Source organism: Stomoxys calcitrans, chromosome 3, assembly GCF_963082655.1.
Source record: "Stomoxys calcitrans chromosome 3, idStoCalc2.1, whole genome shotgun sequence".
Classification (NCBI taxonomy): Eukaryota; Metazoa; Arthropoda; class Insecta; order Diptera; family Muscidae; genus Stomoxys; species Stomoxys calcitrans.
The window spans coordinates 192,744,823-192,766,331 of NC_081554.1; the positions used below are offsets into that span (position 1 = coordinate 192,744,823).

At 40.4% G+C, this 21,509-nt stretch overlaps 1 protein-coding gene across 1 annotated transcript in view; it reads left to right on the forward strand.

Moving 5' to 3' along the window:
• Window positions 1–8,898: 8,898 nt before the first annotated feature.
• The window catches only part of LOC106081113 (uncharacterized), a 285,863-nt gene continuing 273,252 nt past the window's right edge, over window positions 8,899–21,509 (forward strand). Inside the window, exon 1 of the mRNA XM_059365759.1 lies at window positions 8,899–9,114. Within this exon, the coding sequence (XP_059221742.1) occupies window positions 8,899–9,114 (216 nt within the window). The remainder of the gene's footprint in view (window positions 9,115–21,509) is intronic.

A 21,509-nucleotide genomic window follows, 5' to 3' on the forward strand; every position in this document is an offset into this window, starting at 1 on the left:
CTTAATCGGACTGCTCTCATTGATATGAGAGAAGTACCCCTGTTCCTTAATGGAATGTTCATGAAAAGTATGGTTAATTTAGTTTAGTGCAACTGCCTCAAATTTCAGCGAAATCGGACTATAAATGAACCCGTTATGGCTCAAGGCCTTTACTTAGTAGAAGGTCTGCTATGAAGCTATATCTAAATAAAGTCGCAGGTGAACCACACTCAGCCCGTATATCGAAAGGCCTACATGAGAAACTATGCCATGTAAAAACTTCTCTCCAAAGAGGTTTTGCACTGCGGTCCGCCGTTCGGACATGGCTATAAAAAGAGGCACCTTTTTATTGAGCTTAAACTTGAATCCGACTGCACACATTGATATGTGAGAAGTTTGCCCCTTTTCCATAGTGGAATGTTCATGGGCAATATTTGTTTGGGTAACAATAATCCGTGACGTGTTTAAATATTATCCATGATGCAGATAACAATTGTCGACGATGTGGATAACAATTATCCACGATGTGGATAACAATTATCCACGATGAGTGTAAAAATTATCCACGATGTGGATACAAATTATCCACGATGTGGATAATAATTATCCTTCATTTGGATAACACTATCCACTATGTGGGTAACAATTATCTACGACGTGGATAATATTTATCTACGATGTGAATAACAATTAACCGTGATCTGGATACAAATTATCCACGATGTGGATATAAATTATTCACCATGTGGAAAACAATTAACCACGATGTGGATAGTAATTAACCACGATGTGGATAATAATTATTCACTATGTGGATAATAATTATCCGCAATGTGTTTAAATATTATCCATCCTGCAGATAACAATTGTCAACGATGTGGATAACAATTATCCACGTTATGGGCAACAATTATCCACGATGTGGATAATAATTATTCACTGCGTGGATAACAATTATCCGTAATGTGTTTATATATTATCCATGCTGCAGATAACAATTGTCGACGATGTGGATAACAATTATCCACGATGTGGATAACAATTTTCAACGAAGTGGATAACAATTATGCACGATGTGGATAACAAATATCCACGATATGCATATAAGTTATTTACGATGTTGATAATAATTATCCACCAAGTGGATAACAATTAACCACGATGTGGATAATAATTATTCACTATGTGGATAACAATTATCCACGATGTGGATAACAATTATCCACGATGTGGATAACAATTATCCATAATTGGATAATTATTATTCACAAAGTTGATAATTGTTGTCCGTTTAGTGGATTATCGTAATCCAATTCGTGGATAATTGTTATCCACATTGTGGATAATTGTTATCCACATCGTGGATAATGTTATCCACATTGTGGATAATTGTAATCCGTTTAGTGGATTATTGTTATCCAATTCGTGGATAATTGATATCCACATCGTGGATAATTGTCATCCACATCGTGGATAGTTGCTATCCACATCGTGGATAATTGTTGTCCACATAGTGGACAAGTTTTATCTAAATCGTTGATAATTGCTATCCACATCGTGGATAGTTATTATCTACATTGTGCATGATTGTTATCCACATCGTGGAAAAATATTATTCACATCGTGAATATTTTTATCCACATCGTGGATATTTGCTATCCACATCGGGGATAATTTTTATCTACATCGTAATTAATTTTATCCACATCGTGGATAATTGTTATCCACATCGTGGATAATTGTTATCCACATCTTTGGTAACTGTTGTCCACATCAATGATAAAATTTATCCACATCATCGACATCATGTATTGTTGTCATTCACATTATGGACGAAGCTTATCCAGATCGCGGATTTCATCAACTATGTGGATAACTTCGATCAACCATGTGGATAACGTGTATCCGCCTTGTGGGTGACATTTATTCATAATATGGATAACATTTTTCTCAATGGGGATAGTTTTTATCCGCAATGTTTATAGTTATAAGCTATGTGGATAACATTTATCCACGATATGTATAACTTTTATTCACGATGTGGAAAACCTCAATTTGCCACATCTTTTTGGACCAAAGCTAAATTGCACCTAAAACCCCGAAGAATTTGGTGGCTAGGAATCTGGCTGCTTGAATGCAGTTTTGATTTCAAAACTCTTATCTAATTTTTGGTAAACAAACTTAAGTATGACATCTGTTGCAAAAGGAAACTTCTTTTCATTTGTTTTTCTGCCCATTTGGTTTTATTAAGACTTCACAATTTGTGATATCTGACCCAAAAGTAACTAAACTTAATGGACTAAAATAAAGTTATGAAGACGCAGTAAAAGCATATTGCCCACTTAATACAAAATCGAATGGCTCCAATAGCGAACTAAAAGCAGCAGCCAAGGAAACGGATGGTGACAAGGCCAATGAAGCTGTAAGGAGAGTGTGAAAGAGACAGCAATAGTTATAGAGCACAAGCAGAAACATAAAACACTTACTTAAACATTCATAAAAGTTAAGAAAGTATGCCATAAAATAACCATCACACGCAATCAGACAGACAGAGAGACGGGCGGACAGACACCAGACCAGATTCCAAGTAAGTGGGGGTGGGGAAGGACTTATTGATGTTGGTTGCCAAGAAACAAGGAATATAGCCCAAAGGCTAAGCAAATAGTTGCGGTTTCATGACACAAGCTTGCAAATATAAAATGTGTTGGTGTGTATTGCTGTTATGGTATGGGTCTAACGGTCTTTTTATGATGCTGCTAAAATATTTTTTTTTCCAAATTCCAAATTTTCAATAAAACCTTAAAGCACGTAGACGCATATCAATTTTTGAGGGATTAAGTTTTATTTGAAGAGATTTGTTAAGCTAAGAAGGCTTATAAAAGTACAAATAAAAAGTGTAGTATAGGGAAAATTTGCTTTAAGTTTTTATTTGCCCCCACCCTTAAGAGGTCTACAAGGTTTTATAAAATTTCTATAAATTCCTTTTTTTCTCTGGCTTTGTTTCTTTTACTTTTGGTGAAGTTTATTTTAGGGGATGTCATTCAAACGAAATGAAAACAACATTAAGACAATTTTCACACCTTTCACTCGTATGATGTTATTTCCTCTTTAAGTTTACCTTTCGCTAGATATACCCGGACTGTTTCTTTCATTTTCCAACTCTGGTTATAGCAATTGATGGATACTTATATAACACGTTTTATTGTGTGAACGTATGTATAAATTTCAAACGCTTTATTAAGTTTTACGATGTGAGTGGGAGTGAGGATTTTTTTTATCTTTTTTTGGGTTCCAACTTATATTTTGAAAGATAATCGCATTTTTACACTGGTCTGCAAGGAACTGGATAATCGAAATATTTTATTGTTTAGTAAAAGCGTGCTAAGTTCGGCCGGGCCGAATGGTCCATTTCGGACCATAATTGAATTTAATCTAGGAGAGAGAGATTGGTTTATATGGGAACTGTGTCAGGCTATAGACCGATTGAGACCATATTTGACATGTATGTTGAAGGTCATGGGAGAAACTTAAGCCAAATCGGATAATAATTGCGCCCTCTAGAGGCTCAAGAAGTCAAGATACCAAATCAGTTTATATGGCAGCTATATCAGGTTATGGATCGATTTGAACCATATTTGCAACAGTAAGTCATGACTGAGAATTGTGCCCTCCAGTAGCTCATGAAGTCAAGATCCAAGATCGGTTTATATGGCAGCTGTATCAAAACATGGACCCACTTACATAGCTTTACTTCTTCAAAAGTTAGCGAGCTTTCGACTGACAGACGGACGGACATGGCTAGATCGATTTAAAATGTCATGACGATCAAGAATATATATACTTTATGTGGTCTTGATGTATATTTCGAGAAGTTACAAACAGACTGACGAAATTAAAATACCCCCTTATCGTATGGTGGAGGGTATACAAATAAATATTTTATATCTTATTTTTATAGCAAATTTATCTATAATTTGTATAAGACTACTAACAAGGAGAATAAATAATCTACATAAATAAGTTTATCCACAATGTGGAAAAGTCTATCCCCAAGGTGGATAAGTTTATCCACAAATGAATAACCCTATCCCCGACATGAAAAGTTGATCAACTCTGTGGATAAGTTTATCCCCGAAGTGAAGAAGTTTACCCCCAACGTGGATAAGTTTATCGCTGAAGTGGATAAGTTTATCCCCGAAGTGGCTCAGTTTATCCCCGAAATGGATAAGTTTATCCCCGAAGTGGATAAGTTAATCCACGTTGTGTATAAACTTATCCCCCAAGTAAAAAATTTTTCCCTGACAGATTTGTCCACGATTTGAAGAGATTTATCCACGTTGTGGAAAAGCTTATCCCCTTTATAAATAAGTTCGTCCATGCTGTGGGTAAGTTTATTAATTTTGTGAAACAATTTATCCACATTACGGATAAGTTTATCCACGTTGTGGATAAGTTTAACCACGTTGTGGGTAAGTTAAACAACGTTGTGAATAAGTTCATCCACGTTGTGGGTTAGTTTGTCCACGTTATGGATAAGTTAATCCACGTTATAGATAAGTTAAACCACGTTGTGGATAAGATAATTCACGTTTTGGATAAGCTTATCCACGTTTTGGATTAGTTAATTCACGATTTGGATAAGCTTATCCACATTGTGGATAAGTTCATACACTTTGTGGGTACGTTTATCCACGTTAATGTGGATAACTTAATCCACATTGCGGATAAGTTTATATAACTCTAAGATAAGTTAATATACCTTGAAGATTAGTTTATTAACGTTATGAATAAGTTTATCCACGTTGTTGATAAGATTATCCACATTATGGATAAGTTAATCCACGTTGTGGATTAGTTAAACAGCGTTATGGGTAAGTTTATTCATGGTATATTTCTTGAAGATAGGTTTATCTACTTTGTGGATAAGTAAATCCACGTTGTGGATAAGTTTATCCCCAAAGTAAAGAAGTTTTTCCCCGACGGGGTTTGTCCACATTGTGGGAAAGTTTATCCCCTATATGAATAAGTTCATACACGCTGTGGATAAATTTATTCAAGTTGTGGATAAGTTCATATACCTTATCCGCATCGTGGAGAACTTTATCCGCATCGTATAGAACTTTATCCACATCGTCGAAATTTTTATCCACATCATGGATAACAAAATACACATTGTGGATAAAGTTTTTCGCATTGTTGAAAACTTTATCCGCATTTTGGATGACTTCATCCACATTGTGGATAACTTTATCCGCATCGTGAGTGTTTTTTTTCCGCATCGTGGATAACTTTATCCGCATCGTGGGTTACATTATCCACATTGTAGATAATTTTATACGTATCGTGGATAACTTTATCCACATCGTGGATCCGCATTGTGATAACTTTATCCGCATTGTGGATAACTTTTTCCGCATTATGGATAGCTTCATCTTAGTGGTGGAAAACCTTATGTAGTGTAGATGTAGTGTCCCCCATATGAAACGGTCCATCTGTAAATTTAATAGTTTATTTGTTTAATTGAAATTTTTGTTAATCGGTGTTTCCACCTGAAGCAAAACCAAAGCCATTTCAACAGACTACTTTAAACCGCAGCTTCGCCGGAGTCAGCATATAAAAGTAACAGACAACGTCAGGAAGCAAAAAAAAAAAAAAATCCAAAGAGACTAAAAGAGAAAATAGCACCAAAAACAAAAACAACAGCAATGGCATTTGAGTTTTTTTGTTTTACTCCTCTGGTTGCGTGTCCTTTCAACAGTTACGTGCTGCCTGTCTGAGGTTTCAACAGTCAAAGACTTCTACTTGCCGCTATCTTCAATGCCATGATAAAGTCAAGACTTATCTGTAGTTTAAGCTTAAATAGAAATAAAAAAAAAAATATTTGCACCAATACACCGACATTTGCTTCTTAACGTTGTGTTGGTAATGATGGTGGCTTTTGGATGGAAACCAAACAGTTTAAGATTGCATTTAAATTTTAGCTGGTATTTCACCTTACGCTGCAGAGCCACCTATTCGAGAAGGATGTGGAAAACACAATGTGGCAGCTACATGCTTTCTGTATGAATTGGGGATAAATTTAAAAAGCGAAAATGAAGCTATTTTTTCCATTTCTTATTCTTTGGCGAAAGGTGTTAAGTAGGTGAAAACTGTGATAGACAAAGTTCGCAAGGATTCCACCAAATCCTTTGGCGTTTTTGCCTTTTCTTCATTGTTTTAGCAGGAAAAATGGAAAAAGGAAAAAAAACGAAATGTTCTTTTGTTGCAGCAGAAAACTTTTCTCCATATCAACTCCAACATACACACCGCCATAAGGGTGTGTTAATATGGCAATTGCAGCTTCAGCCACAACCTCAGCTCCCAGCCTACCATACATCATGGAGAGACAGTAGCTGAGGAAAAAACTCGACTCCTTGTTGCATTGTTGCCACCAGAACAACAACAAGCTCGACGAAGAAGCCTACCTCACTATGGCTGCCTTGAGGCTTGGCAAATGGCTTTAGGTGAATTTCCTTATTAAATAAAAGCCTTGTCTCTCTCTTCTTCTCTCCTCTCACCAAAAAACAATGGTAATGCATTATCCAATTTACAGGACCACATGTCCTTGTGATTACCTAGCAGAAGAAAAAGAAGTTTCAGCACTTGTCTGCTGCACTACAATGTGGATAGACAATGTTTTAAGATTGCCGTTGAAAACCTATTTAAAGTTGAAATATAAATTAAAAAATATTGTCACTACCCATCAAGGCTATGTGCTGCTCTGATGTTGCTACGGATGTTGAATTGGCCTTAAAGGAAACGAGAGAGAGGGAGAGTGATGAAGAGGGAAAGGGGAGGGTAACAGAATGCAATGAAAACAATAAAATGTAATTTATTCTTAGAGTTTCCGTCAGCTGTCGTCAGTTTTCAGCATTTGTGTTTATTTTAATAAAAATTCAATATCAGTTGCCTTGGTAAGTATTTGGGCTGAAATTTTTTATAGAAGGGAAAGCGAAGGAGCCAGTGTATGAGTGAAAATTAAAAAAAAAAAATCTACGAAAACAATTTTCCAATTTCGGTCTTCAAAAATAAATCAATTGTCAAATTTTGATAAAGTAGTTGAGAAAAACGTTGTATTTAAGGACAACATTTTCAAAGAATTTTTTCCAATGTCAAAATTTAAATAAATGTTACTTTGAAGTCAAAACTCAGTTGAAATATCTTTGGAGACAAAATTGAAAAAAAATGTATTTACAGAAACTTTCATTGCAATTTTGCCCTCAGGGAAAATTATTTCAAATTTTTTTCTTTAGAGAAAATACTATCAAAACTTGACTTAACAAACAGGCCGATATAAGGACCAAATGCAATAAAGCCCTCAACGGGAAATTAAATAAGGCCCCAAACTTTTATACATAAGACAAAAACAACAATATTTGGGGCTTTATTTTGTTTTTCAGGGATTAATTTAGTTTTAAAAAATTGGGGCCTAATATCATCTGACATAAGACCCCAAATTTGTATATGAAACAAAGCCCCAAACCAAATTTTTGGGACTTTATTTTGTTTAACAAGTGTTTAAAATAACATCGAGAGAACATTACATTTCGAAATATTTGTCAGACTTTATGGCCCAAATTTTGGGGCCCAAAGCTAATTTTTGGGGCTTTGTTTTGTTTAAAAAGTGTTTAAAATAACTCCGAGGGAACATCACCTTTCGAAACATTTGCCAGACATTATGCCCCAATTTTTGGGGTCCTACTTCATTTTAGTTTATGGTGTTTTTTCATTTCCTTGCGGCCTTATTTCACCGTTACTGTTGGGGTCTTATTTCATTATGAAATAAAGCCCCATATTTTGGTTTTTATTTCATTTTATATTTGGGCTTTATTGCACTAGATCTTTACGCCTACAAACAGTCCAACACACTCATTCAATACTTAAACTTGTAAGGGATGGGCCATTTGGGCCGGGTGGGTAAAGGATGTGTTAAGAACAGGTGGATAAACCGTGGGTTCCATGTTATAGAGATAAGGCACAAGGCACGCAAAAAGGAGAGGAGGCATTTTAGAATCCTTATGCCTGTTTCCATAAACAAAACGGGTCAAAAAGAGACTGAACCCGCTGTACTCCTGTGGTAACTCTATAGTAAGGAGTTGGGGCCTTAGGCCGGGGACGGTGCTCTGGATTTTTTGGGCGGTCGTTCGGCCAATTCTCACCTTCAGTTATCTGGTGTGGCTTTAAACTCTGGACAAGTGTGCCCTTCGCAGGACGATCGAGAAGTTACAAGGTACCGCTGCAGTGCTTATCTCTCGGGCAAGACGATGTGCCCCGAAAGAGGCGCTAAATGCCATTCTCGATCTTATGCCTTTGCACCTATATGATGAGCGAATGGCAACTAAGATCGCCACTAGACTGAGGGAGTTAGGTACATGGCGCTCCTTTAACTCAGGTCATTCATCTGTTCTGCAGGGAAATGGTATGCGGCACGACAGGTTATATACCAGGTTAACAGCTTGGAAGTTGTTTTCCCGAAATGGGATCTCTGGGTTGGGGGCACCCCGCCCTTCCCGAGACACTCTGTATACACGGATGAGTCTAAATTGGATGGGGGCACTGATTATATACCAGAGAAGTCCTTCCTTGTTGATGGCTTGCAAGTCGTTATCGTGGAATGGGATCTTTAGGTTGGAAGCACCGCGCCCATCCCGGGACACAATGTATACACGGATGAATCTTAATTGGATGGCGGCACTGGAGCAGGAGTCTTTATTGAATTCCTTGGAATCAGGGATTCTGATCCTGAAGGCAGTGAAGACGATATAGGAGCTGCCTGATCAGACCATCACGACATACATTTAAAGTCAGGCGGCGCTGAAGGCTTTGGCGTTGGTCCGCGTGAGGTTGAAACTGATTAGATGCAAACATCTTTTTCGAACCATGGGCGAAACTATCAGGCTGTACTGGGGCTCAGGCCATGAAGGTGTGGCGGGAAACGAAGCTGTAGAGGAGATGGCGAGGAATGTATCGCTGATTGAGGCCTTCGCGATTCTTAAGGTACTGGAGACGATGTTGTTGTGGAAGCGTCGGAGCCATCAGACCGTTACGGTATATGTGGAATGTGAGGCGGCGCAGAGGGCTCTTACCTCAGGCCGCGTGAGTTCGAAACTGGATAGAAGATGCAAAGCGTTGCTTCGAAAAATGGGAAAGGCTATCACGCTTTGCTGGGTCCCAGGCCATCAAGGTGTGGCGGGGAACATGGCGGCAGAAGAGCTAGCCAGGAATGGATCGCTGATTGCCGTAGATCTTGTTATGGAATCAGTGAGACTTCCACTGTGCAAGCTTCTTATTAGTGTGGACACCTTCTACGATGACTTAGCGAACAAGGCGTTAGCTGGTGCTACAGGTTATGGGGTGTCAAAAGTCCTGTCAACGAGAATTTCGCGAAACCGGACTCGCTTATCCTGGGGCTGAGAAAGCAAGACTGCTAAGTCTAAGTCCTGACTGGTCATTGTAATATCAGATATTTGACGTCGCCCTTGGTGTAAGGAGAGGCAGACTTCTGCAGGATGTGCCGTGACGAGGAGAAGTTGAAGACGGACGAGCGCCTGTTGTGTCACAGCCCAGCAATTCTGAGAAGAAAACTCAGGATATTGGACGAAAACAACTGTCCGAGCCTGGATTCCCTACAGGGTCTTAGCCCTGTTGTTAATCTTGAGTCTTCATTCCACGCTACTTACATTTATCGTCTTCTTTCGACTGGTTCTATCAATCGTACATGCTTCGTGCATACTATTCGATTTGTTCTGCCGATATATACGATTTATTTATTTCTCGGCCACAAACCTGCCTCGCATGTGCCTGTGACTACTCCCCGAATACTTCATGCTGACTCGATACACATACTTGGCTTGTCTTAACCCTGCTAATGAGTTGTGCAAACAATCAATGTGGAGACAGACCATTAAGTGTTGGTGTGACATTGGGCGTTTATTTCATTATTTGTTTTGTTCCAATGCTGGGGATAACTCTCATTCAATGTGTTTTCGTTAATGCTCTTAAGGTGGGTCTTTGCTGCTATCGCGGTGAACTCTCAGACTTGCCAAAGTAGATAAGTGGCAGTGTCAGCAATTGAAACCACTTGTCTTAACACAGTTCCAGGTGTTTGCCCAGCGATTCGTTCGCATCCGCACTTAGCTTGCATCCGCACCTAGTTTATTTGCGGGATTCGATCGTATCAGCACTTAGCTTGCATCTGCGATTCGATCGCATCATCGCCTATCTTGCTTTCGCGTTTAGCTCGCATCCACAACTCTTTCGCATCCGCGCCTAGCTCACATCGGCGATTCGTTCTTATCAGCGCCTGTCACGCATCCCCGACTCGTTCACATCCCCGTATAGCTCAAATCCGCGATTCGTTTTCATCAGCGTCTAGCTCGCATCCGCGACTTGTTCACATTCCTGTCTAGCTCGAATCCGCGACTCGTTCTCATCCGCACCTAGCTCGAATCCGCGACTCGTTCGCATCAGCGCCTAGCACGCTTCCGCGACTTGTTCACATCCCCGTCTAGCTTGCATCCGCGACTCGTTCTCATCCGCACCTAGCCCGCATCCGCGACTCGTTAGCGACCACACTTAGCTTGCACCTGCATCTAGTTCGCATCAGTGATTCGTTTCCAACCGCACTCAACTTGCATCCGCGGTTTTCTCGCATCTGCGATTCGTGACTCGTTTACATCCCTGTCTAGCTCGCATCCGTGACTCGTTTGCATCCGCACTTACCTTGCATCCGCGATTTGTTCGCATCCGCACTTAGCTTGCATCCGCCATTCGTTCGCATCAGCACCTATCATGCATCCGCGCCTAACACATCCGCTCTTTATTCTCATCAGCGCCTAGCTCGCATCCGCGACGCGTTCACATCAACGTTGAGCTTGCACCCGCACCAAGTTCGCATCCACGATTCGTTCCCAACCGCACTTAGCTTGCATCCGCGGTTTGCTTGCATTCGCGATTCGTTCTTATCAGCGTCTAGCTCGCATCGGCGACTCGTTCACATCCCTGTCTAGCTCGCATCCGCGACTCGTTTGCATCCGCACTTACCTTGCATCCGCGATTTGTTCGCATCCGCACCTCGTTCGCATCCGCACTTAGCTTGCATCCGCGATTCGTTCTCATCAGCTCCTAGCTCGCATCCTCGACTCACTCACATCTCCGTCTAGCTCGCATCCGCGAATCGTTCTCATCAGCGCCTAACACGCATCTGCGACGCGTTCACATCACCGTTTAGCTTGCACACGCACCTAGTTCGCATCCACGATTCGTTCCCAACCGCACTTAGCTTGCATCCGCGGTTTGCTCGCATCCGCAATTCGTTCTTATCAGCGCCTAGCCCACATCCGCGACTCGTTCACATCCCTGTCTAGCTCGCATCCACACTTAGCTTGCATCCGCGCTTTGTTCGCATCCGCACCTAGTTCGCCTCCGCGATTCGTTCACATCCGCACTTAGCTTGCATTCGCGTCTCGTTCGCATCCGCTATCCGTTCGCATCGTTAGATAGCATAGCCGGACGTAGAAAGCCTGTTGTTCCTATACACACTCCCCCTGCTAGAAATCTTTCGAACACGTAGACCTTGTAGCAGTGAAATCTAAAATCCTAAGTATAAAGTTGTGTCTTTATAGGTACGGATCACACTTGCCTTTCCCTACCACTGAACCAGAAAACCGCCATGAGCGCTTCCGCCAGCCCCGAACCCAGAACTGAAGACGACGGTTTGGAAGTCATCTCAGATGAGACAAGGTGCCCGTTATCTATCATAGACACCATTCATTGCCCTCACCAACACCTAACGCCTTCCACCAACGCCGACCGATAGATCCCTATCAACTATAAATCGACTGTCGTCGGCAACCGTAACGACCAAAAGCTCCAACAAGGAGGCTTCGCCACCGAGACTAAACCAGCCGAGCCCAAGTTAACACCCTGAAACTCAACCATCATCCAGGAAACGCTTCTACAACCGAACTCTTGTAAGCAAGAGTAGAAGAGGATAAGGTTATCGTCTTCGACTCACCCTTCGCCACATTGTCATACAACCCCATTAACAACCCCATGGCAGCCAGTTGTATGTACCGGATTGATCCTATGAAGTTCTTCATCGGCAAGGGCTGCCGCCTCAGTGTACAACACACTGCCACAACAACAACAAGTATATTTTAACATTGAATTACACCAATAAAGTCTCCTTATTGCCAATCCTCGATTCTAATTAACTTGTGATATCACTTAAGGTTTGTGGGTCTTAAAGTTGACCCTGGAGACTACTGAACTTACCTCAGCGTTCGACAAAACAACTTCACAATTGGCTGACTGCATCAAAATCTCGAAGTGAGTATGATAAAAAAAAGTGTTTACTTTCGTTTTCTGTTCTTATTGCTGGCTTTCATCGATCTGTGACATATGTTGAACTATTTTTCCTCCTTCTTCTTCATTTCTACTTTCCTCTAGGGTGAACTAAAAGTCCCTAAGGTCTCCGATAGAAGCGGCTAGTAACCGAGGTTACTAGTCGTGTACCCTCCAACTTACATAACCTAATTGCATAAAAATTAAATTCCTCTTTGATAAAATTGTTTAAAATCGAAAAATTTTATTATTATCTATGTTCGAAACAAAAATAGAAAAATGTTCATCTATTTTAAAAGTTTTGACTTTCTTTTCCACACGCGTATCCTAACTTTAAAGCCTCTTGCCCCTATAACACCCCTATCTCTTCCACATTCATGTCATCCCCAGGTAAGCTTCTTGAAAAGCGTAAATCTAATAAAATGATTGACAGTTATTTGAATCGTATTAATGTCACTCATATTTCATCACTTCTTTGACAATCCAACGATGCTCAAACAAGCCATCAAGCAATTCTATAAAAAAAGACACAGCTAACACTGACATAACTGAGGAGCAACGGCATCAAGCGCGAGACAAACAAAAATATTACCATTGACGTTCAATTGAGTAGAGGGAGTCATCAGTTCTGTTTCTTCTAAAAAAATCATTCCGACGAACATCATACATATGTACATATGTCAGTTGTCAGCTGTAAGTAGTAGCGGAGAGAAAATAGACTTTTCATAAAACAAAATATGATTGCATTTGACTGTTTTTTTACACAAGCACGATGTCTATGACAAGAGCGTATTACTATTTTCTTAGTGGGAGTGTAGAGTATTCTCCTTGAAGCAATAAAATACCTCTTCACTGCCTTTGAGAGTGTGAAAGGGAGCAGGAGCTAGTGGAAGAGCGCATAAATTTTGTATTGCTACGAGTGTTGATTGCAAATGGGTGTTAGCGATATGAGGTTGTAATGAAGAATATGGTATTGAACAAATTTCAGAAAAACTGCACTTTATAATGCGCACCCCCCGATTTCTTTCATTTGTTGCACCCCACCTAATTTTGATCCCAGTAACACGAATCAGAAGTCAGTTTTTTGGCTAAAGGCCCTTGGATCCCCTTGGGTGCCACAGGGGCCTTTGCCCCAGAAACGAACTTTCGATTCTTGTTCCTGGAGTCAACCCACATCTACACGCTAAATATCATTGCAAACGTAGGTGCGCCCTATAGAGGGCAGTTTTGTCAATATTTCAAGTAACAGGTAGAAACGTGAGAAGTTCGGCAGAACCGAATTTTGGGAACCCACCATCAGATTTCAATCTACTAAATATGTACAAAAATGTTCTAATCTAGTTATTCCGTTTGTTACACCTCGAAATATTGATCTGCGTCTCGACTATGTCGGTGATTTTAGCTATGTCGGTCCGTCCGTTCCCCCGTCTGTCGAAATCACGATAGCACTCGAACACGAAAACCTGGTCGCCAGTTTTGCACAGTTGCTTCTTATTGACTTAGGTTTTTGGGGATTGCAAATGGATCATAACGGCTTAGATCTGGATATAGTCCCCAATCAAACCGATCGACAGTGGGATAAAATCGAAAAAACTAAAAAACAAGTAAAAGCGTGCTAAGTTCGGCCTGGCCGAATCTTACATACCCTCCACCATAGATCGCATTTGCCGAGTTCTTCCCCGGCATCTCTTCTTAGGCAAAAAAGGATATAAGAAAAGATTTGCTCTGCTATTATTATATTATTACATGTTGGAGACCTGTGTAAAATGTCAGCCAATTCGAATAAGAATTGGGCCCTTTGGGGGCTCAAGAAGTAAAATAGAGAGATCGATTTATATGGGAGCTGTATCGGGCTATAGACCGATTCAGATCATAATAAACACGTATGTTGATGGTCATGAGAGGATCCGTAGTACATAATTTCAGGCAAATCGGATAATAATTGCGACCTCTAGAGACTCAAGAAGTCAAGATCCCAGATCTGTTTATATGGCAGCTATATCAGGTTATGGACCCATTTGAACCATACTTGACACAGTTGTTGGATATCATAACAAAACACGTCGTGCAAAATTTCATTCCAATCGGATAAGAATTGCGCACTCTAGAGGCTCAAGAAGTCAAGACCCAAGATCGGTTTATATGACAGCTATATCAGGTTATGGACCGATTTGAACCATACTTGACACAGTTGTTGGATATCATAAGAAAACAAGTCGTGCAAAATTTCATTCCAATCGGATAAGAATTGCGCACTCTAGAGGCTCAAGAAGTCAAGACCCAAGATCGGTTTATATGGCAGCTATATCAAAACATAAACCGATATGGCCCATTTACAATACCAACCTACCTACACTAATAAGAAGTATTTGTGCAAAATTTCAAGAGGCTAGCTTTACTCCTTCGGAAGTTAGCGTGCTTTCGACAGACAGACGGACGGACAGACGGACGGACGGACAGACTGACGGACTGACAGACGGACATGGCTAGATCGACATAAAATGTCGCGACGATCAAGAATATATATACTTTATGGGGTCTCAGACGAATATTTCGAGTAGTTACAAACAGAATGACGATATTAGTATACCCCCCATCTTATGGTGGAGGGTATAAAAACAGTAAGGCAAAAGTCGGATGGTGCCGACACCTACCCTATGAGTAAAACGTGGGAGCTATATCTAGTTCTGAACCCATTTTGATGGACCTCGGTGGATATTTGCAGATGGGTTATTAAACAATCCGTATAAAATGTTGATAACTACGGTTGACAAATGACAACATTATTGCAAATTACCCAAAATTTGACGGACATATGTTTGGAAGCTATGTCTTAATCTGATTCGATTTCGACCAAACGACCCAGTGAACGTCTAATAGGCTATGCGGTAGGATTATTAAAGTGTAGTCAGAGGGCAGGCGAAAAGTGAAACGCCTCAAGGAGAAGCATTCTCGCCGATTCTTTGGAACGTCAAATTGAAAAATTTTGAATGGCTGGAGCTGAGGTGTTAACGAGATCATATGCAACATATGAAGGCCCTAGATGATCCGGGAGCCTCCTAATAGGCCTGGAATTTGTCACATCGGTATTTCGAAGAGAGTTATCTCTATCTATTCTTAAATGGCAGATTTTCTACTTAGAAACGAAAAAAAAGATTCTATCCCACTGTGCGATGTAGTAAAGCATCACTCTACACTCATCGATACTGTCCTGTATAAAAAATACGATGTTAAAAATCCAAAAGGCACTGCTAATCATCTACTCCCCTAGAAGCATGGTCGGTAAGTATTGGTGAGTTAACCCGAAGATGATATAATGGATGGACACAGCCATTGTGATACCAGTTCTGACAAATTGAACACTGGTATGGTTGAAGGCAGTTGCGAGAAGGATTCGTAACTAAAAGTGCGAAGAGGTGCAAAGGTTTTACCTGCGTCGAATTAATAGAATCTTTGAGACACACAGGATTGGAAGCGACGCTGAATATACTGCCCGTTGAGGCCTATTTTCGAAAAGGGTTGGGAAGCGTATGCTTCCAATATGTCGATGGGGAAGGTATTGAAAATCTTCTTCAATCCTGTCGATATAGTTATGAACTTGCGACAGCAGGACAAGTGTATAGGTCATCAGACGGAATTCTGTAGTATAACGAATGTACACTGAAAAAAAAAAATTGGCCCTAAATTTAAGATTCTTCCATATTCGTAGGATTTTAGCCATGAAAACGAGCCAAAGAACCAAAACTTTTAAATAAATGTATTATCATTAAATTTAATTTCCTATTTACTAATGGACATGACCATCCATTGCAGATTTTGTTCTCTTATTTTACTTCACGGATGACTGTCTAATCATTATTTTTTGGAAAATTCTTTGCCATACCCTCCACCATACGATGGGGGATGAAATTTTGCACGACCGTGTTTCGTTATGACTTCCAACAACTGTGTCAAGTATGTTTCAAATAGGTCCATAACCTGATATAGCTGCCATATAAACCGATCTTGGGTCTTGATTTTTTGAGCCACTAGAGGGCGCAGTTCTAATCCGATTTGAATGAAATTTTGCACGAAGTATTTTGTTATGATATCAAACAGCTGTGCCAAATAAGGTTCAAATCGGTTCATAACCTGATATAGCTGCCATGTAAACCGATCTGGATCTTGACTTCTTGTTTTTTTTTAACTTAGCATCATGACCTAAAACAAATAAAAGCGCGCTTCCGCCGGGCCGAATTTTGACGCAGCACGTTTCCTCAATAAAACGATTTCGATATCTGACAAGGTCAAATACTTAGGAGTAATCTTGGATAGGAAACTTTAGTGGAAGTGTCACATTCAGGAGCGTACTGAGAATGCTCAGAGATGTTGGGCAATATGCAGACGGACTTGAAATTGGGCCTGAAGCCGAGGAAAGTCCACTGGCTCCACAGTAGCGTGATTCGACCAATACTAACATACGCCTTAGTATGGTGGACTGCTATGGAGAAAAAGTGCAACGTTAGGGCCATTCAACAAGTTCAGAGAGCATATTGTCTTGGCAAAGGCTGAGCGATAAGGACCCACGTCCACTAGGCCACTGGAGACTATTCCAGATATCCGACCCATTGGCATACAAATTAAATGTGAAACAGCCTCTGCGGCTATGAGACTTAAGGCGATGGGAAAATGGATTGAAGATGGGAGCAGCTCGTACCATCGCGGTATAATCGAGGCGACGATAGGAAAGCTGAAAGGAATGGAAGAGGTTTCCGATTGGATACCTGAGACTACACTTGAGGCCAAGATTGCTGCCAGAGGAACAGTCTTGGTTTAACGGAACCCTAGTATTTCCATCTGGAAGATCATGTTACAGGGATGGATCAAAGCTAGGTGGCAGAGTGGGCTTGGGGGTCTACATTGAGAACCTAGGGTCTGAGATCTGTTATAGACTGCCTGACCATAATATGGTCCTGCAGGCGGAGATACGGGCGAACACGGAATGCGTGAAGTGGTGTGGTGCTAACGCGAAGACGTCGAGTGTGAACATCTTTACGGACAGTAAAATGGCCATAAGGGCAATAACAACCAGGACGGTAAGGTCACGAACAGTCTTGCAGTGTAAGAAGGAAATTAATGCCTTCTCTGAGGATGGCACAATCCGCATCGTTTGAGAGCCGGGCTATACCGGAGTGAGGGGGAATGAAAAGGCAGATGCTTTGGCAGTGAAAGTCCGAGAACTGCCGTCGATAAACTTGGTTAACCCGAAGACTTTCGGGTCGCGCATTTCGATTTAAGGGTGTGGGGGACAATCGTTACACTGTGGAACAGCGAAACAGTCGGTAGGACGGCGAATATTCAATGGGGTGATCCGGATCGCTATAACTGAAAGAAAGTAAGAAGGAGGTCATAGATTTTAGTGTCACAACAGGACACATAGGACTTCGAACTCACTTATGTAAAATCGGTGCGGAAAGTGATAGCATGTGTAGGGCATGCGGGGAAGATGATGAGACGTTGGAACTTTTCCTATGTCATTGCCCGGCTTTCGTGGCTAACAGACACCGGTACTTAGGTGTTGACACGATACCAAATATGAACCAACTTGGGGCAGTGGTATGGAAACCAATTAAGGATTTTGTAAGTAGCACGGAATTCCTCACATAAAAATTTCTTTTTCGAGTTTACTTTTTATACCCACCACCGAAGGATGGGGGTATAACCCATCGAAATATCAATTTCCGACCCTATAAAATATATATGTTCTTGATCATCGTAAAATTCAAAGATAATCTAGCCATGTCCGTCTGGTTATCCGTACGTCTGCTGTCCGTTTGACCGTCCGTCCCACTGTCCGTCTGTCTGTGGAAATAACGCTACAGGTCTTTAAAAATGGAGATACGGACAGAAGGTCTTTAAAAGTGGAGATTTGGAGCTGAAACTTCGCACAGATTCTTTACTTTGCCCAAAAGCAGGTTAAATTTGAAGGTAGGCTATATCCGATACGCCGATTTAGGGTCTTAGGCCCATTAAATTCACATTTATTATCCGATTTTGCTGAAATATGGTAGAGTGAGTTGTATTAGGCCTTTCGATGTCCTTCTTCAATTTGACCCAAATCGATCAAGATTTGGATTTAGCTGCCATATAGACCGATCTCTCGATTTAAGGTTTTGGGCCCTATCCAAAATCGGTCCAGATTTGGATATAGCTGCCATATACACTGATTTCTCAATTTAAGATTTTGGGCCTATAAAAGGCGCATTTATTGTCTGATTTAGCCATAATTTGTTACGGTGAGTTGTGTTAAGCCCTTCGACGTCCATCTTCAATTTGGCGCATATCAGTTTGGATTTGAATATAGCTGCCATATAGACCGATCTCTCGATTTAAGGTTTTGGGCCCATAAAACGTGCATTTATTGTCCGATTTCGCCGAAATTTGGGACAGTGAGTTGCGTTGGGCTCTTCAACAACTTTCTGTAATTTGGCCCAGATCGGTCAAAATTTGGACATAGCTGCCATGAAGACCGATCTCTCGATTTAAGGTCTTGGGCCCACAAAAGCCGCATTTATTGTGCAATTTAGCCAAAATTTGGTACAGTGAGTTATGTTAGGCCCTTCGACATCCTTCTGTAAATTGGTCCAGATCGGTTCAGATTTAGATATAGTTGCCATATAGACGGATCTCTCGATTTAATGTCATGGGCAAATAAAAGGCGCATTTATTGTCCGATTTCGCCGAAATTTGGGACAATGAGTTGCGGCTCTTCAATTCAGATTTAGATATAGCTTTCATATACCGATATTTGCCCTTCCTGAATGGTTTTTAGTTGTTTTAAACATTTGGCATCCTTGAACGATGTGAAGTCTTCTTGATCGAAGACTTGACGAATAACAATGGACCATGTGTTTCCTTGGGCAGACGTTAGGACAACAAAGTTTTTTAAGCATCATCCTCATTTAACATAACCTAGACTATACAAGTTATGACATACATTCAAGGAGGTAACTATCCAAATTTCTGCTTGGCCATATTTAATCTCATTTCGTTCTTTATTTTTCTTTTCCAAATTTCATTACACCCTGCAATATGCATCACATCCTTTCGTTTTCCCTTTTTTTCTATGTTCAAGAACATAGCATGCCCTACACAAAAGTATGTCAAAAAGTATTTGTATGACAACCTCGTGGATCCTCAACAGCTCGAATACATCATCAACACCAATGGCAATAGAGTGCTGGCAACCTCTTGCCATACATGCTGGTTTTATTATACAACATTTAGATTTGTATTAGATTATATTTTGTATTTTTTTCTTTCATCATATTTCCATCAAAGGCCTTGAAGAGGGAAAGGTAATACCAAATAGAATATGGCTGATGTTATTTCTTTTATCTGTCTATAGGAAGAGGCACACATATTGTCTTAAAGCATAGAAATTTATACGAAAGTTATGATATTTTAGAAGTTTGGTTTAGTTTGTTTTGTTTTTTCTTAGCTTTGAAATCCTTTTTGTCTATTTTTCCACAAAATGCCCCATCGATAAGCAATGGCCCCATACTGCCAATCAATTTAATGATGATGTCTACGTGTTTAGCTTTGTCAAAAGATGATCCTTGGGATCTATTTTCTTTTAGGTTTTTCTTTATTTATGTATGTGTGGGCCGGATATACTACAAAATTTAAACGGAAGTTTCTGTCAGGGCACGTGCATGTTTTCATTCGTTTGCTTTATTGAGGTCTACAGTTTAAAAGCAAGAGTAAAAGTTCAAAGCATTCAAATTGCAAATGTATTGGGCATGTGATATACGATCAAAGAGCCATAAAGATATCATTGTTAAATTAAATGTTAAATAGCCATAAGAGATGGTATGTGGGTTAACTAAATGTATGAAAATTTCATGGAATTTCTTGGTTTTTGGAGAGCTTATCTAATGGGGTATTAATAATTGTTAGTGATGTAGGTCAAGTGGAATTGTTTGGGGTTTAGGTTCAATGGATAACCCTTTGTCAATTTTAGTTTAGCCAGAGTTCACTTTGGTTCAAGTTAAGTAAATGGCTTCGAGTCTTATATTTGATATGAAGACAATGGCAGGAATAGCAGGGCGGGAACCAAAGATCTATTCGATATACCCACTTGTGTATGCACCGATTCCATGGTGACCGCATAGTGTGTTTTGAAAAGCCTAACATAAGTCACTGTGTCAAAGTTCAGTTAAATCCGATTATAAATGTGCCTTTTTTGGGCCCAAGACTTTAAATCGAGATATCGGTCTATATGGCAGCTATATCCAAATCTGGAGCGATCTGACCCAAATTGCAGAAGGATGTCGAAGGGCCTTACACAACTCACTGTCCCAAATTTCGGCAAAATCGGAGTATAAATGTGGGTTTTATGGGCCTAAGACCTTAAATCAATGGGTTGGCCTATATGGCAGCTATATCCAAATCTGATCCGATCAGGGCCAAATTGAACAAGGATGTTGAAGGACCTAACACAACTCACTGTCCCAAATTTCAGCAAAATCGGATAATATATGTGGCTTTTATGGGCCTAAGACCCTAAATCGGAGGATAGGTCTATATGGCAGCTATATCCAAATCTGAACCGATCTGGGCCAAATTAAACAAATAAGTCGAAGAGGTTATGACAACTCAATGTCCCAAATTTCAGCAAAATCGGATAATAAATGTGGCTTTTATGGGCCTAAGACTCTAAACCGGAGGATCGGTCTATATGGCAGCTATATCCAAATCTGGACCGATCAGAGCCAAATTAAAGGAATATGTCGAAGGGCTTAATACAACTCACTGTCTCAAATTTCAGCAAAATCGGATCATAAATTTGGCTTTTATGGGCCTAAGACCCTAAATCGGCGGATCGGTCTATATGGCAGCTATATCCAAATCTGATCCGATCAGGGCCAAATTGAACAAGGATGTTGAAGGACCTAACACAACTCACTGTCCCAAATTTCAGCAAAATCGGATAATAAATGTGGCTTTTATGGGCCTAAGACCCTAAATCGGAGGATCGGTCTATATGACAGCTATATCCAAATCTGAACCGATCTGGGCCAAATTGACGAAGGATGTTGAAGGGCTTAACGCAACTCACTGTCCCAAATTTCATCAAAATCGGATAATAAATGTGGCTTTTATGG